The following is a 19,426-nucleotide window of genomic DNA, read 5'->3' on the forward strand; positions in this document are numbered from 1 at the left end:
TTCTCTCTGCGTGTTCGTATGTCCGGTTTTCTATTTTACTGTCGTCCTCGCGTCGAGGGAACAGTGAGGAATGTTCTAGGCTGTTCGACGCGAAATGCGACATGCATATAAATCGGTAGTTATAACTACAAGTATCATCCACTGTGCGAGATAATGACAATGTGAAGTAGAGATAAGGGAGTATATGTAGGAATAGAAGAACAGAAACGAAGAATCGGAATCAAAGAAACAAGGACAGAAAGAATTGATTCAGAGTCCATCAATCGCCATGAGTTGCGCACACGAATGCGGACTCGGTCTCATGGGCTATACGTCTTATGCACAAAGTCTCTCCTCTCTTTTTCTATCTCCTTTCTACCGGCCATGTTGCATGGGATACCCCCCTGGGAAAGACGAGTCAATAAGCATCACTCTTTCCTCGCGCGCGAAGCCACGGGCAGGTTAAAATGTCTCAACTTGGAGGCCCGGGTTCGTCCTCCTTCGGCCTTCTGCTCTTTTTTCCACTCCGTTTCTTCCTCACGCGGACAGCGTGACGGCCGGTTACCCGGAGGGAGACGCGCGGCTACGAATTACGAAGATTAGGATGCTGAATCCTGCGGAGATGGATGGATCCGCAGCGGAACTGAATGTAACAGATCTGTGCGACCGGGGGAGGGATTTCTTTAGCATGATGTCGATGCCCGTCTGAACTTTCCATTCATTCGTATATATATGTGTATCTCTCCTTCTCAATTCCTCTCTCTTCGTTTTAACTCTTGACTATAGAGATAAGACATTGAGTCTCTAGATATCATGTCTAATCTGATTGCTGGACATATGATAGCGTAAAACTCGAGGGGGATTAACCACTTAATGTAATCGTGGGAGTCCTCGATCACTATAAAATTCATATGAAATCTATGTATAATCCAATTGTATAATATTAAATAAAATCGCATATTTTACCAAATGACTTCATACGTAGTGAAAAAAATTATTTGCGATCAGATGAAATCAGATGAAATGTAAACTACGGGACAATATTTCAGTGGTCACCCCCTCGATAAAACCGCTCTTAGAGAGAAAGAGAGAGAGAGAGAGAGAGAGAGAGAGAGAGAGAGAGACATGTTTGTAAGCAGACATTTTGACAATTAATGTAATTAAAAGAATAAGACATAAAAAACATTATAAATATCTAATCATTTTGTTTCTAATCATCATGTTACAATGTTAATAAAAGTCTATACAAATCTCGATAACTGTGAACCTAATTGACATATAATGTACATGAACTTTTTTGTTTAAAATAAATTCTAAAATATATTCAAGAAGTTTGTGTCGCGGAGATCTACGTATTTTTTATCAAAGACTCTATTCAAAAAATATAATCACAATATCACTCGATGTGTCTCAAGAGAATTAAGAAAACACGCGGTAAACTTATTCTTTTCTTTTCACCGTACAGTACGTGTACCGACAAGCGCATACGTATACCTTTAAGAAAGACGCGAAGGGGGAGGCGATGGGAAGGAAGAGCGCGGCGGTGGCGGCAACAGCGGCGTAAAAAACAAAAACGCGGCTCGCCACAGAACGCTCCATGGACGGTCCCAAAAGCTATTTGGGACCACCCCGAGAGCTGAGGAGGCCCGGCAATCTGGTACCGTTGGAATGCGACCGTCGGAACGAAAAAACAAAACAAATTTTTATGTCCCCCTCCGCCCTTCCCCTCGCCTCACGTCCCTGTTCGGATCCAAGCCGCCCACTTCAGCGGAGGCATTAGGCATTACTTAGAGCCCCCCCGAGTCTACCGCGAAGGAAGGGTATGTCTCCCCCCCCCCCCCCCGAGTCTACCGCTCTTTCTTTGCTCGCAGGGCGGCGACCACTTTGACGGTAAGAAAGAGCTCGATTTCACGCTGCGAATTGTCCACGGATCATTTCTAAAGACTTCCTTGGGGGACTCACAAGTAGGCTCACCAAAGATACCTCGGATTCTTGTAGAAATTTCGTTTTGCGATAACGAAATGTTATCTCCCTATTGAAAAAAAAAAGGACTAATTGGCATTCCATCGTAGACGTTCCTGTGGTTTGACTGAGCTCTGAGTCATCATTTTCAAAGTTTGCATCGATAACCTAAACTGACCCTTTACACGCTTGTTTCTAGAGTAGACTATTCGGTAGAAATGTTCCTCCAATAAAGATGAAGAAACAATTTCTCAAGATATATATCAAGAAACTTGAAAAAAACTTTTATACATACATGGAAACTATATTCTTCTTGAAATTTTACACTATTACAATCGAATTATTTTCAGGGCATTATTTTTTTCTAAGAACATGGTATTATCATATATTTCGGTGCATAGTTCAATGACTTTCAAAATTTATCTCCTAGTTTTAATATCTTCGTTTGACAAATAATATTCTTAAAACTGAATGTGAATGTACGTAAAGTACACACAACGTGATCCATAAATTTTTAAGTAAAAATTATATAAAAAACAGAAGACGAAAAATATTTTCAATATTTTTTATTTAAAATAAAATCTTTTACAGTCAATATACATTACTTTGCTCTTGTTTTCAATTTTTGCAATGCCATTAAGTATTCTTTTTCATATGATTGATCACAGTTCTTATATTGATATTATATAATTTCTAAAATATCAAATTCTTTCAATTGCAATTCTTTTAATTTCGAAAGCAAGAAATATTAGAGAGCGTTAGATAAATAAGATAATGAATGATGTAAGGTTATAACAGTTTTTTAAATTATTCGACATTTCAAAAATTCAAGCCACCCTGTGACCGACCAACTGAAGACACAATTACAAAAGAGGGATATTTAATATATCAAATGGAAAAATTGAAACGAGAGCAGAATAATGCATTTATTAAAAAGAATTCCACTTTAAATACAAAAAAAAAATATTTTACCGATAAGTTCTTTATTTTATATGATTTTCATATCAAAATTTATGGACCGTGTATTGTAATTTATTACCGTGTTGTGTATGATTGTTGTTGCGTGATTATAAGTGGCCATTCTGAATAATGCTTGACTGATCGCAGACTTGTAATTTAAAATAGATCATCACGTCCCTGGGGTGAGACACGAACGTGGGAAGAGGCTCTGGTTCGATGTGTCCGAAGTACCACCTGAAGAATACATAATTGGCGCTGAGCTTAGGTTGTATCATAGTGCACACACGAAGATTCAGAAGAGTCATGGTTCTCACACAATCACGGCGTACCGAGTATTGAACACTAAAGAAGGGTAAGAAGAATTATCCATTTTTTTTTGTCTATGTTTCTAAACGCATTAAATTCTACATTTCTATATTTCTAGACTCGTATCATGTAAAGTAGATGGATTTAGGTGGATTAAAAAATGATCAGATAAAAATCTAGAGATTAGACTGGAATTTCGGGAAGCTTAATGAATGTTAAAGCACATCTTCGTGTTGCAATAATAAAGTTGAAACGAAAAATAATACTCGCTATTCACCGGCTTTTGTGCCAAGGACGCCTAGGTTAGACCAATTTCATGTTCCTCCAGGCATCCTTCGCAGTTTTTGACATCGTCATCGTATCCCTAATTAGGAGGTCCTTAATCCTTCGCCGAAAAAGTTTCAGGCATTTGTTCTACCTGAACGCAGAGAGAAAAACTTTGAATATTTCGCCGAACATTCTTTTTCGTATACCTTTGACTTCTCCGTTTTCTTTATTTCGTATCTATATTATTGAAAAGAGCTAAAATGTCTCTTGTCTTCTATTATAAATACGTATAGATGTATTTAGAAGACAAGAGACATTTTAGCTCTTTTTTTTTTTTAGAAAAATACATTTATCCTGCTTTGGCAGCTTAGAAAACAATTGTGCATGGACGATGTGCAGAGTGGATAATCAGAAATATATTACGATACACATGTAATCATTAGCCATAGGACCACCGGCGGGGACCATCCCGTCCGGGTGGGAACTGAATCGTAAAAAGGAAAGCGTGGTGAGTTAATCTGAGAGGCCTCGATGCCTGCGGTAAATGTCGACGGTCTGTCTAGAGAGCTCTATCTAATGGACATGCCGCTCCGTCCTACAAATTGTGAGTCACGAGACGCCCCGTCGCCGCTAATCGCCATCGTAACTGTGCTTTTAAGTACACTTTTAAGCGCCCATTCTAGTCAATTTTGAAAAGAATTTCCCGTTTTCACGAATCTATTTATTATCTAGAATTCCCGATACCAGAATCGCGAATCCCTAATTGTCTTCCAAGTTCGATGTTATTACCTACGAAATAACGAGCTTACGATCGAAAATTTCTTAAATTGCAATCAGCGATTTTTTTTCGGAAAGAGTTTGGACAAAGATGATTTTACAAGAAATTTAGTAGCTGAAGCTTACGAAATCCTTCTCTGAAATTTTGTTCGAAGAAATAAACGAAAGGTGCTCGCTTCTGAAGGAGCTTAGCGTAATCGGTCTCATCGAGACTCTTTAGACCCGCACTAAACTTCTAACACATCAGATACGAAGGTCCAGTTATCCAAAGTTCAGATCTTTCGTTTCGCAAGTTTGGATACTTAGTACAGGCTCCTTAGTCTTTTGATTTACTACCGGAGAATTGAGGAGTGACAGCCGGCTACACGCTCTTACGTTCATTCCCCCTTCCCCGAAACTTTTGGCACTGGCGACCTGAGCCTGACCGATATACAGGCCCCGACAGGAAACGCTATTCCGTAAATTGAGGTAAATTAGCCGTGGAGACGGGCTAACAGGCTCTCTTCGCGTGTTTCTTCGTCTCTTCTGCCTACGCAGTTGCGCTCGATCTTCGCGTCTCTCTTCTTCTCACCCTTCACGCTAGCTCTTTCGGTTCCTTCCATCAAAGTCAAACTATGCGTGACGCATCCTCCACCTCCTTCTTTTTCTTCCCCTGCCTCTTCTTCCTTGCGAGACAAGCTGGCGACTCGTTGCTTTCGTAATAAAACCTCTTCATCGCGGTACATTGTTAGGAATATTAATACGGAACGCTGATGATACGTGTTTTTGAAGAAGAATCACATTTAAAATTGAAATGATAGGATTAAAAAATGACAAATCGTTTTATAAGTAAAAAATTAAAGCAAAGATCGGAAAATTTTAAAAGTTTCTAGAACCATGTTATGATTTATGATTTTTGAATTCTTTCACTATGTTATACAATTTTTGTTTTTACAGATATTTAGTTTAACAATTATTTATATATATCGAAATTCTAAACAAAAATCAATAACGTCAATAACGATAGAATTTTATTGAGATGTTAATCCAAATAAATAATATTTTTATTAGTTAGTCATCTAGCGTTTTATTAATGAAAACTTTATACATATATCTTGCTCAAGGAAATAAATTATTTAGATATTTGTAATGAAAATCTGGATTCGTTAAATTAGTAAATTACTTTTACTCGATTTTATCAGTCAATATTATATATAATTTATTGATTCTATCGAGTAAAGGATCATTGAGACTCGATTCCGAAGAACACGAGAATCTCATAGTCTGTTCAATTACGATAATGGATTTGCGGAAAAATGGTAAGAGATAAATGTTGCGAAGATCATTTGCTTACTGAACAATGATCGACGTATTTTCTTGCTAAGAGCCTGAGGCTCTTATTGATGCGCGGCACGCGCTGTTTCACGATTAATTAGAAATTACAATACGAAGAATCACGACAAAGCATTTGTGACGGGCGACACGTCGTGCGTGACGATCAGAGTTACTGAGCGTATATTATTTCCATCGTGTTTACGTGCACGGAATACCTATTTTTAATAAACAAGAATATTTATTATTGCATGATAATCAGCGTATGTGACAATTTTATGTAATGCAATTGAGATTAAAATCTGCTCCTCTCAAACAAATTGTAAGATCGAAACTTTAACATACGGGGAAACTTTAAACTTTAAATACTATTCTAGGATTTCATGAAAACGTATTTTTAATTTTAAGAATTTTCATGAGCGTATGAATAATATTTGAGGATCTTATAGAATTGGTTATTTTTATTCTCTCATGTAACTCTTTTGCACTTAGAAATGATTTAAAAAATCACGATTTTTTAAGTTTTTATTTCACGGCATTTTGCATGAATTTAGGCAGACTATCGATTAAAAAATTTGACACTAATTAAAAAGGTGACGCTAATAAGTTTGTATATTCATTCCTAGACTATTTGTCGTGCAAAAACTAAAATCGTAGAAACACAGCTCTTCCGTTTCAATTTCAGAATTCGAGAATTACAGTACATCGATGCCATAAATATTACGGACAACAAACAGGGCTGGCTGACATTGAACATCAGCGAGGCTTTTGAACATTGGGTGAAGGACTCAAATGAAAATCGAGGACTGTATCTCTCTGTGCATCCTGCTGATCGTTCGGGTAAGCGTTTTATTTCTTCTAGTTTTCTTCCATTATTTTTGTCTTTACAAAGATTTTTCATACGATATTTGAAGTAACTGAATAGTCAAGTTAAGAGGACTGTTAAGAAAATCCTCATCTGAAATAAAGTCGTCTGTTTTATCGAGTCAATACCACTTACATTCACACACACATGATTTACGTAATATTGACACGTCACTGAGAGTGTTTTCCATTTATGCCCTTTTTCATCAACTTGTAGATTAACTTTAATCTCGGTTCAACTAACTCTTCATCTTTTTCTAATTTCAAAGCAAGAACTCGGAACACTTATGGATTAAATCACAAGTCTACTATTACAAACGTGTTTCTATCTAAACTTCTTAGCCAACTTCTTAGAAATAGCAGCTAAATATAGAACGACTTCCGGTTTGATAATAAACATGTTCGATGTTTATTGAAATCGGATCGCAAGCAAAGTATAAGAGCGAATTCAAACTTTAACTTTTGATTATTCGGAAATGCGTCTTTTATATCTTCTCAGGCGACAAAGAAGCAATAGGTAATTGAAAAAAAAAACAATCGCCATCAATTGTATAAGTTTACCAGAAGCCAAATTGATCAATTTTACTTTTATAAATTTCTTAATTTTAATATATCAGAACATATGATTTGTTTATAATTTTGTTAATTTTCTATTTTTCATTTAAATCGATTTAGCTTTCAATTCAGTTTGACTTTCAAGAATCTTATATAATATTTTTAATATATAGAGATAAGTATTTTATTTGGATTAAATGGAGAGTGTGTTCTTGGTTCTCATATACCTGATGGTCATGTATATTTGTTTCCTTAATGTATATTACACCTGTTCAGTGTTCTCACCACAATATACCGTTGTAAATGCTGCGTGTGCGTGACACGAAAGATTAGTAGCAACTCTTGAATCTCGATTCTCTTCCTAGTTTTTCTACGTTTATGATTCAAGCAGAGAGACAACACTTACTCAACTACTCTTGCGTCTTATTATAATTTGAATTGACGGAAAATTGTATTTTTCATGGAATCGAAGATCAGAGATATCAAGATATTAAGGATCTCTTTTCTTGATGTGAAATCATGAAATGAAGTTTTTTATCAATTCAAATAATTAATCAAAGACTTTAATTATATATTGAAGTCAATGTTACAAATTTACATATAAATGAAATGTCGAAATATAATTTTAAAATAACAGACGGCGTAAAGTTTTCTTGGAAATTTTACTCTCATGTAGCTTTGTCGGGCTTAATCATCCAACTTTTGCTGTCCTTCTTTATTCCTTTTTTACAATTTAATACAATTATGCTAGAAGAAAGTGCAATTAGTATTCTATCTTTTAAGAAGTTAAACATTTTTTCGTTTTTTTTATCTTGCTCGTGATTTACTCGCATACTTTATTATCATTCGGGATACTTAATCTATGATGGAGGCGTCGCCTTGTCTCTTCCCATGCTGATAAGATAAACTTACGAACCTGAGAGGTGCTCACGTTATTTTCAATAGAACAGCAGTCTTGGATAGGACAAAAAAGAGAAAGAAAAAGGAAAGAGAAGAGAGGAAAAAGAAAAAAAGAGAAAGAGCGAAAAAGAGTAACAAAAAAGGAACGAAAAATTGATTTTATCACTGAAGAACCTCGCACACTTATAATGAAAGAACCGGTTTCTGTGTCAAATTAGCTAAATTTTTGATATGTGCTTTATGATGCTCATCCAAAATTTCAATGGATGCTCCCAAAAAACATGATCTCAATTTATATGAACCATTCGAGACTTTGAATTGTCTACTGTTAATTAATTAGATGCTCGTAGCACGATTAATTTGTTAGTTAGCGAATTTATATTTGCCAAAGCTTCATTACCTGAAGTTGACGTCTGTTCGATATTCCGCTAGTTTTGGGAACCTGATAGTGACTCATTATGGACAGATCGTCTAACCAACATTGTTCGTTGAATATGTATAACTTGCTGAGGATGACTCCAAAGAGAGTGGAAACGTTTAACATTTCGTAATAAAGCTGCATATCATTTATTATTATGAAGTATTTTTAAATTAAGCACTTTTGAAAAAAATGTTTCATACAAAAATTGTAGTTTAAAAAAATCTATTAACTGATCTTATTAGTTTGACTTGACGTGGCAGTTTCTAAGTTAAGGCAAGATTATTTTGAATTTTTAAAATAGAAACTCTCATATTTTTATTGCATATTCTTGTACTTCATTTCAAGAGCTTTATTATTTTTTCATTAAGCACTCTTTGAATTATAAGACTTGAATTTGATATCCTTATAGATACACGTTTATAGACAAAGCCAGACAAAATTTGGGACGCATTGCAAAGTGGGACAAAGAGTTAAAATTTGAGACTGTTCCTCCTAATTTGGGACGGTCATTAAGATATATATATATATATAACATAATCTGTCATATTGTTATATTCTGTATAAAAATTGTAATAAGTAGTGACGGATAACACTGGACATTAATATGTATATATAAACATCAAATCAAGTGTACAAACAGCATGCTTGTATTTAATATATGTACATCTGTACGTGTGTATGTAGTGTATGGCGTATGTGTATATGATTTGTTGTTTGCCGCGCCTAGATTATTTCATTATTTGCTCTCTCTTTCTTACTTGGCTTTTATTCTCTTTCCTCTTGTCTCTTCAGAACGCGCAACCGGTTTACCTTTGATCGTTCAATATAAAACACAAGATCGAAGAGTCACATGCCTCTCACGAATCTTTACGTTTGATTCCTAACTGCCCCTCTCTCTCTCTCTCTCTCTCTCTCTTTCTGTTTCTGTTTTTTTAATTTTCTCTCGCCGTATTCAAAAAACCTATGAGATTCTTCAAAGATATATTATCTGTATTTATATAAATATAAGCTGATCCTAAATATAAACTAAAGATTATCACACATTCTTCAGCTATTAGATTCATATCCTCGAGCTTACGAAATGATCAAGTCGACAGGAATTTATTGAAGTACACAAATGATATGAAATACCTATTTTATATCAAAATATAAGTATAGAGAGAGATGCACTTTAATAGATGATGAGACATCAACAATATCGACAAAATTATGAAATCGAAGATTTATTATAGATCAAATTTGTGACAATCCATTGATAATAATTGAAAGGTTTGGTGTTCTTCCAACTAATTTTTAAATATTATTGTAAATAAAACTTGAGTTTCGTTTTTAATTCGATTCAGTTTGTATACAAAGAACGTGCAGAGCTAAATGAAAAATTTTATTAATCCAATGTAACCCTCTCAATGTCCACGATTGCGACAATTAATGAAATCGAGTTCCAATTTTTCTTTCAATTTTCTTCTTATTTTTCTCTTATTATGCTCGAGACTGCTAAATTCAGATGAAGAGCAAGAGAAATTCATCTGCGAATGATTCTGACGACCGACGTTCAGCGAATGTAATCACTTTTGATTTGCAGCTGCGAACAGATAGGCGCCAATCGCGTACCCCGCTTTTGAAAACCGCAATATGTTTCATTACGCGACTGCGTTTGTACAAAGATAGGTATAGATTTGATCTTTTATAATCTATTTTTTTTGTATTTGAAAAAATAACATAATATGTTATTATAGAACATATTGACTCTGAGATCTAAATTAACAATTAATTTTTGCCTCGGTGGTCTAATGGCTTAGGACGTTCGTACGGAATGCAAGAGATCCGGCCGTTCAAGTCCTGGCCGAGGTAATATTTTTCGCAATAAATTTATTAACAGTTTCAACATATTAACTTTATAATATGATGCTTGATGGTAGCATCAAATTATTAAATTGCTCGTCAATTTAATTCGCAATTATTCGAGCAGTTTTAATTGCGTTTGTAGTTCGGAAAAACAAACTTCGGCGCGCAGTTCAAAAAAGACTACAATATAGTATGTATTTAAGTACATATATAATGTATATTAGTAATTCAAGATTTAATTATTTAAAGCAATGAAGAGATCCAACTTCTCGACTGTGTATAAGCATATTAATTTCTCGCTAACTTGATTTGAAGTTCGTATCGGTCGTCTAAAATAAGGCTCTTATTATTATTTCCATACTGTGCTGAATTATGGTGAAGAAATAAGATAAAGTGACAAAAAGTAGAAACGTACTAATATGCGATTGCAAAATAACGTTATAGAGAGTTAATACATTAGTAATAGATGATCGCACCGGTAATAACCGCTTGAAGGAAGCGTGTTGCCGATGCTCGAACGAACGGGAAGGATGATAAAATGACTTGACACAGAACTTGAATACGTCGCCTCGAAGAGTGGCGAGCACCATTCTCGCCGCGAGCCGGCGCATTCCTCGAGAGCGGCGCAAAGTGCAACAACTGCGACGGTAGGTGTCTGCCAGTGTCCGCCGCAATCACGGCAAATGCGCATTCCTGCCGGTCAATTTACTAGCTTTCTCGGACTCGCGCATACTCGAAATACACGGTACCCTGCCGGGCGCGAGTGCTCGCTGCTCGGGATCATTTACATACGATCGCTCGCCGCGACGAGGTCTCTCCTAGTCATTGACTCACTCGCATTCCCGATCTGACCGCGATGGCGCGATCGGTGAGATTTATCACGGGACTTATCTCCTCTTCCAAGACTTTTTCGACTTTATTGTCGAGAGGTAATAACCTTGCGTACGGGATATGGAACCGGGTGCGATAACTTTCTAACATGCACGATCCGGGTTATCGGTGAAATTAATTAATCATGAAAAAGGGTCTCCAGATTTCGATTGTAAAATTGAATAGATGCGCAAACATCGTTTGATCCTCTTTTCTTGAACCGAATTTCGTGAACACATCCGAAACTCCACGCACACTTGGGTAGCGATCGTGTAACTTTTTCAGTGGAGCGGAAACGTGAAGAGTGAAAATTTTGATGTATGTATGTATGTACGTATACACACATTCAAGGAATTTTCACTTTTCACATTTCCGCCCTAGGGAAGAAGTTATATGATCGCTACCCTGGAATTTTCCAGAGTAATTAAAACGAAACGTCTAAAACGCGTTGGAAGTGAATGTCTACAAAGCTTGGCTCGACTTTACACCGAGATTCTTGAACGTTCAATATTCATGAAGGTTGACTATTAATAATCCTGAGACCCGCGTGCGCGCAGGCCATTCTAATAAACACGTACACCTGACACTTACGGAATAAAGATTCGAAATGTGTGAGCAAGAGTCTCCTGTTTTCGCAAAATACGATTTTCGCAGATAATCTTTAGTGCGTCAAGAGTGCATCGATATTTGTAGCAACTTTCAACATATTCTTCTCTTTCTATTCTCTATTGTTTCTCTTCTTCTATTTCATATATGTTTGTTTCGTATATCATTATTTTATTCTTCTATATCATTTAATCATATCTCTACCCTATGTACTTTTAAGAAATATATATTCCTAAAGAAAAATAAGTTACTAGCTATTGCCATTAGCTGAGAGCCAATTTAGATTTCATTCATTTATTTCTTCAATTGATATATTATACATCACGAAGTGAGACCAGAGGATATTGGAATTATGGGATTCCGGGGTGATCCAGACAAGCAACCCTTCATAGTGGGCTATTTTAAGAGTTCAGGCGTAAGGGAATCCAAGGTCCGACAGAAGCGTGATGCCAAGAGGAAGAAGAAGAGTGAGGCCACCAGTTGGGATTACCGGAATAATCCTTACACTGGTAAATTCGAATATGGAATATTGCAATCCTAATTTAATTTATAATATAATAAATATAATAATAATAGTAACAATGATGTAATAGTACAATTTACACGTATTTATACTAATATATAATTTACATATAGAAAAACAAAAAATATGTATACAATATATGTATGTATATGTATATAGTATATATGTATATTCAGGGTGAGAAAAAAAATACCGGGACTCCGAAATATCTCGAAAGAATACAAGTTTTATAGAAAACTGTTTCAGATAAAAATTGTAGAGTTTTAAAACAATCGATTTAATGATTTTATTAGTTCGATATGTCATCACCAAAGTTAGGACAAAGTTACCTTGAATTTTTTTAATGATATATCCTATTTTTTTATTACACATTTTTATAGCCCTTCTTCAAACCTTTTCATAGCGCTATAATTTTTTTTTATTTTAAATAAACAAACAATTAAAATAAACAATTTATATACACAGTTTTGAAGTTATCGAATTTCTTTTATGATAAAATTACAAAAACAAGATCGGAAGATAATCCAGTTTACAAAGGTAAAGTCAAAAGATGATTCCAAGAAACAATTTGACGTCCTTGGATGTCTGAAATATGTCTAGAAAAGTCTCGTTTATGTTAGATATTTAAAATATGTCCTTATTAAAGTGCTTTGAAAAGATCCTTGAAGAAGGGCTATAAAAAAGAATATGCAATGAGAAATAGAAGATTTCACTAAAAAAATTTAAAGTAATCTTTTCCTGACAACGCCACTTAAGCAGCAAACTGACAGGATCAATAAATAGATCTTTTTAAACTTTACTTTTACCTGAAAGTCTTCTTTAAAATTTATCAATAGAAGATAATCAATAGAAATAGAAGTAATAGCCATAACAGTTAAAGTTAGATTTAATACCTTAATACTTAAATAATTCATTTTAAAATTTATATTTTTCGAGATATTTTGGGATCCCGGTATTCTCTCTTTTTTTATTTATCTTTTCTCTATATTAAATTTTATAAATAAAAAAGATATAGGTATACATATGTATGTGTGCAGTGATAAAAGATATGTTTTCGCAGATCCTGGAGCACAGTATTCACGAACCTGCAAAATACAAACATTATATGTCAGCTTCCGCGATTTGCAGTGGCAGGTGAGCTATTAATTAGCGTGTCTTTGAAAACTCTGGTTCCTCACGGCGCGACGTGATGGTGGCTGTGTCGGATTACGGTGTCACCAGGCAAGGAATCGTATGTTTTCTACGAATCCGACGTGTGCGGTGAGGAACCAGACGTCATAGATTTATATGTGCGTTATTTCTTACAATTTGTTTTGTTGCATAGGATTGGATTATTGCGCCGGATGGGTACGATGCATATTATTGTAGCGGGGAATGCAACTTCCCATTGAATGCTCATATGAACGCAACTAACCACGCAATAGTTCAAACTCTAGTGCATTTGGTGAGTCCGGGCAAGGTACCCAAGCCATGCTGCGCACCCACCAAACTTTCAGCCATTTCCGTCTTGTATTTCTTGGACGAGAGCAATGTCATCTTGAAGAAATATAAGAACATGGTTGTTAAGAGTTGCGGGTGCCATTAGATTTTTCTTTTCCAGCCAATTGATAGAATTGAAAAACAACACTCATTGATCCAGATGCCAGCTGAACTAGATGATAATTTCATAATCAAATGAACAATATTTCCTCGTTACTTTCGAAATTTTAGTATTCAGGTGCGATCTTTGAGCTTTTCGAAAGTATAAAAGTATGTAAGACTGCTCTAAAAAAAAATTAAAATATGAGATTGCTCCAAAAAAGTTAATGAATATTGACGAATATTATAAAAAATATTATTTTTATGTGTTGGGCATAATTTTATCATTTTTATACAAATCAACGTGCCTGATTGTTGTTTAATCATTGTATGTATATAAGATGTCCCATTAAGATCCGTATTCATAGTCATAGATCGATCCACGATTGATCCTCATTTCAGGCAAGCTAGGTTTGAACTAAAGTTTGAACTTTAGTTCAAACCAATTAGATTTAAATCGTGGTTTGAGAAGCGTTTTTCAAATGAAAGACTGATTCAAACCTAGCTCAAATCAGACCTCCGGTTGAATCACGACTATGAATACGACCCTAAAATCGTAATAACACTTAAGAGTAGATTATTGAGACAAAAGTTCTAATACCATGATTTTCGAGGCTGTAATAATTTTTATGTTATAGATATTTAAATTGCAAGTATTTGTGTTGTATTTAAAATTAGCGAACCAAGTTATTTAAAATTTGTGCGTTCTAATGTGACACAAGACAGCGCTAAAGACGAACGTCGACTGTCTATTTCAAGATATTATTATGTGATACGTGTACCCACAAAAATAATGTATTTCAAGACTGATAAATAATTCGTGCACAGTAATCTTGAATTGAAAATTGTAAAATTTATATATTATAAATTAAATATTATTAAATATTATTAAACAAAAAAATATGACCTTTTTTGCTCATTGTGTCGAACGATCATATGGTGTCCAACGATCCTTAAATAGTCTTAGAATTATACTGAAGTTTATGTGTTCTGAAAAATTCTTGGAAAATCCCTTTCAAATTTCAGGGCTGGCCTGGAATTTATTGTTCTTTCATTCTAAAAACGTTAGAGCGTGAAAAAAAAGAAATAATAAAAAGAAAAGTTGTGTTTGGACATAAATCCTTCTTTAAAGCAATAAGTTATCAATAGAAAACTTGAAGTTTGAAGAAATTGAAACTTGAGTTTATCTCAAATAGAACATAGTAAAAAAATCGTTTGTGTTGGTGGAACGTTCATTTGATTATTTATAAGGTAATTAATAGTATTGTTTTCAATTTGTTTGCGTTTTAATTTTCATTTGTATAGAATCCTAACTTGAATACAAAGCGTATAATATTGCACGAATCGTTGAAAATTAATGAAATAATGAAAATGAATCGATGAATAAACCCTTGGAAAACCAGGATTTTTACATAAAATGTCCTGGAATTATCCCTGATTTGACTAGCCAGATTTTGCTGGACACCACGGTTGAACATTTTTTGAATTTCATTTATTATTGTTTATTTACACGTCAGCTGAAAACAATGTTTTCAGAAAATATATTATTTTTATTTTTTTTTTTGTGATAGGTATTATCACATAAATCGAATTGATGAAATTCCCGTCATGGAACGAAGAAATTTCAGATTTGAATCATGGTTGATGGGAATGATATTTTTCATCATAAATTTTTTATAGTGTTTTAATAATACTCACTAGCATCAATATTATTAAATTGCTTGTCAATTTCCGATATAAAAATTTTCATACATAATTATATAGAACTAATATGAAATGTAATTTTATATAATTTTATATAAAATTATATAAAATTACATAAATATATATATAATTAAGTACAATTCATTATATATAGTTATATACAATTTTATATAATCATCATCGGACTTTTATAATTATGTATAAATTCCTTATATATATTATGTGTATTTATATATAAATATACATAATGATTCATATATTTTCATATATATTTATACATGATTTATTATAGTTCATATATAATTTCATATAATTATATATAATTAGAAGTAAGTATACGTCTGTACGAGATGGACGTGCCGCTCATAATAAGAAAATGATCAAGAATCTTATAAGAAGGAATATGTAAATCGAATAGCGATTCTTCTGGAAGTTCTCAAATTTCTCTTTTAGAATATGCCTTTGAAAATTTTTTATTCATCATTATTTTTTTTAATCATTATTTTTTTTAGTGATACTCATCAATAATACTTTAGCAATGAAACTTTTCTGTAAATTATTCTGTATATTTTTAAAGAAGTTTTGGCAGTCGGTATTCGTTAAAAAGCAAAAAGATTAAAAAAAAATAGGTTTTATTTCTGTTTCATATTTGAGCGTGCGAACCTGATTCGTTAATATTAAATACTTATAACTCAAATACTATTATAGCCTCAACATTAGAATTCTTTTAAAATAATCTTAGAAATTTTCCTTTAAGCGTTATTACGTTTTTATTAACCATCTTGTATGCGTGATTTTATTTTAATAATATAAAGAATTAGTCATAAGGATTTTAGTATCTAGAATGATCGAATCAGATAAATTTTAAAATAACTAAGACATGCGAGATAATTCAGATAATAAAATTTTTTAATATAACAATTTTTTTTGAAGATATGTTTAAGAACAGTTTTACATTAAATCGATGATAAGCGCTACTTCATAGTTTTTTTATCGCAAGTACAATTGAATATTCACATTATGAAATCATTAAAAAAATAAATTATTAAATGGTATTCTTGAAGCTTTCTATCAATTTTATTTTAATAGCACAAAAACTATTGTAGCACGCTTTTTCTCTCGCTCCCTTTCTAACGTGGTTATCACATGGCAAACGTGAGTACTAAGAGAGCAGCGCAAGAGAAGAATATCACTTTTCGAACAATCACTAATTCGACGATAAGCTATTTTACTATATGGATTCAATCGTAACTATGAGTTTATAGATGTGAAACTTTACAAATACAGAAATAACACAAAGGAAAGGAGCGGTAAAAAGATTTCATGGGTAAATCGATTTAATTCTTGACAGAGAATCAGTACTCTCTTGATGGTACCAACGATTACCAAATAATTTTTGTATTTATAGCATAAGTTGTGAGTGCGTACTCAAACGTAAATGGCGTAAGTTATTAATGACGAAACTCGTTAGTGCGTATTACATGTAAACATGTATAAAAGTGAACTATAATATATACTCATGTTAATTTGTAAGTTTTGTATATCGTCATTGTAAATACACTCTTGTATATACCTTCTATGTTTCTGTACTTCATATTTTATGCATAAATACAAATAAATTTTAGAAATATAGGGATTAAAATTTCTTATTTAGTATTGGCAGTGAATAACGGCTTGAACTTAAAAATAGAAAATACAAAATAGATCTTTCTTTGATCTTGAGAAAGTAGGTATATTGTTCGTTATTTTTTCGAAATATTATAGCCGATGAAAAATATGAGAGTTCCATCCAGAACTAAACTTACACATCGGTTTGTCATTTCCCCATTCATAATTTGCACCTTTGCTTTTCAAAGCGGAGGTACAAATTATGAATGGGGATTGCTTTTTATAAATTTATTTCCTATATCAGTCAGTATTATATATATATATCATATTTATACTAATTGCATTGCTTTTGTTGTCTATATTATTAAATTGAATATTATTATTGAATGTGTTATAAATCAGTAAATAAACAAATAAATAAAATACATAAGATATATTTCCGTTTTTATCTCGCGTGTAGTAAATTCCATTATAGCTTCTCCGAACAGACATTTCATCACGTTTTTATACTTAAAGTCCTGACACTCACGTAAGTCCCGTTATTAATGCCGTGTTAGAAAAAATTCTACAATGGCAATACTAATTAGTCATCATGCGATGCTCTAAATTCGTATTAAGGCTCCTGTTTTCTTCACAGTAACCATGAAATTATGATGTCAAAAATGTGACTCCTTTTCTTGCAACATAAGTCAAAATAATTTTATCATATATGTCATTCTCTGTATAAAGAAAATATACTAATCATAATAATAGTAACTTTATTGAATGGAGCGGTCAATATTCAATAATGGAAGTGGACATAACAAAAATAACATTGAAAATATCATTTGTATCACCCGCAATAGGTCAAGTGACAATCTATAGCCATCTTTTCCGTACAATCATAATATCCGTTTATATCTTAAGATGTAACGAGTACATTTTGAGAGGAAAATACAAGCCTACATATAGTTGTAACATGGGATATGTGGTAATAATCAAATAATTAAAGTCCCATCGTCAGCAAAATAAAGTTTGACAACATTAAAGTTTGATAACGCAATACACAGTTCGTCTAACTTAAATCGTGTCTATGTGTTGCAACCTCGCATTTTCAAGATTCGTTTCTCTGCTTTATCTTCGTTCTTATGTAAACATTTCTCCTTTCGAAATGTGATTGTTAGAGCCTAATATCTATCTAAATATTATTGTTACATTGAGAAAACAAAAATAGGTCGAGGTTACTATCTATACAGAAAATGTAGAAAAAATATAACAAAATAGAAAAGATATTCGTGCCGAGATCCGAAAATAAGAAAGAACGAAAAAAATAAGTTGCTCGTTTAGAAGACTGGCTATTCCGTACTGATTCTATCGTATGCACAATATGTATGCGTCGTATGTATTCCGAATAGCTGAGTCGAATCTTTTGTCTCACGTTATGGTTATTTATAGCTTTCTCGAATCTTCTTATTACATCGAATTACTGCTTTTTATATGTGTGAGATTGTAGCGATGTAATCGCCGCAATGGTATTCAAACGACCAGGATGCGTATCAATATATAAGTCAAGAATTGTTACTGAGGATTTAAGAGATAAAAGAACATATTTATTTTGAATATAGATATTAAAAGCAGAAAAGTGTGGGAACGCATACTTTCCCACCTTTCTTATGTTCTTTTATCTTCTATAGAATAGGACAGCTCGTAATTAGAAGCGAAAATTTTGAGAGATTTTTAATGCAATCCATTTGTTATTGACCAATTAGCAATTTGTTGAATGTGATTATTCAATATGGTTGTGACAAAAGACTTTGAAAAGTTTAAAGAATATGAAGAAAAGGATGACATATATAAAAAGCTTGGAAGTAATGGCCAGTAATGGAATAAACGGCAACAAAAAAATTGAAAAGTAAAGGCTGCTCTTTGTATCAAGAATTGAACCTTAAGATACCCTGGTGAAATATTTGGTATTAAAGAAAAGTTAGCAGAAGGATTATGGACAAAAATCTTTTGTTGAGATTGATTTGTAAAGAATAAGGAATGAGAGAGTAATAGAAAAAAATTCATAATGATGCAGTTTGGCAATCAACAGTTCATGATTTATTGAATTGAAAGGAAGATTTAAGGTTACAAGTGCTGACACACAATGAGTCATTATCAAAAGAGCATAACACGATCTACTAAATGAAGAAGAGTTGTAGTGTGATACTGAGAAATGTTTACGAAAACTAGATTGGCATACGAGAATTACATTATACAGGGTGCGCCATCTGTTGCGATAGCATCTGAAAGTTGAATAAATTTTGATGTGGGCAAGTTTTTTTATATTTTTTTTTACACAAACTTTATTTATTCCTTTCTATTTTATTTCCATCATGTTTTGAATATAATATCCAACAAATGACCGC

The 19,426-nt window shown here is 33.2% G+C and overlaps 1 protein-coding gene across 1 annotated transcript in view; it reads left to right on the forward strand.

Moving 5' to 3' along the window:
* The window catches only part of LOC108753785 (protein 60A), an 18,666-nt gene extending 4,730 nt beyond the window's left edge, over window positions 1–13,936 (forward strand). Inside the window, exons 2-6 of the mRNA XM_018495688.1 lie at window positions 3,067–3,253; window positions 6,248–6,403; window positions 11,945–12,132; window positions 13,207–13,280; window positions 13,471–13,936. Of these exons, the coding sequence (XP_018351190.1) occupies window positions 3,067–3,253; window positions 6,248–6,403; window positions 11,945–12,132; window positions 13,207–13,280; window positions 13,471–13,731 (866 nt within the window). The 3' untranslated portion in view covers window positions 13,732–13,936. The remainder of the gene's footprint in view (window positions 1–3,066; window positions 3,254–6,247; window positions 6,404–11,944; window positions 12,133–13,206; window positions 13,281–13,470) is intronic.
* Window positions 13,937–19,426: the final 5,490 nt, after the last annotated feature.

This window comes from Trachymyrmex septentrionalis, unplaced genomic scaffold, assembly GCF_001594115.1.
Source record: "Trachymyrmex septentrionalis isolate Tsep2-gDNA-1 unplaced genomic scaffold, Tsep1.0 scaffold114, whole genome shotgun sequence".
NCBI lineage: Eukaryota > Metazoa > Arthropoda > Insecta > Hymenoptera > Formicidae > Trachymyrmex > Trachymyrmex septentrionalis.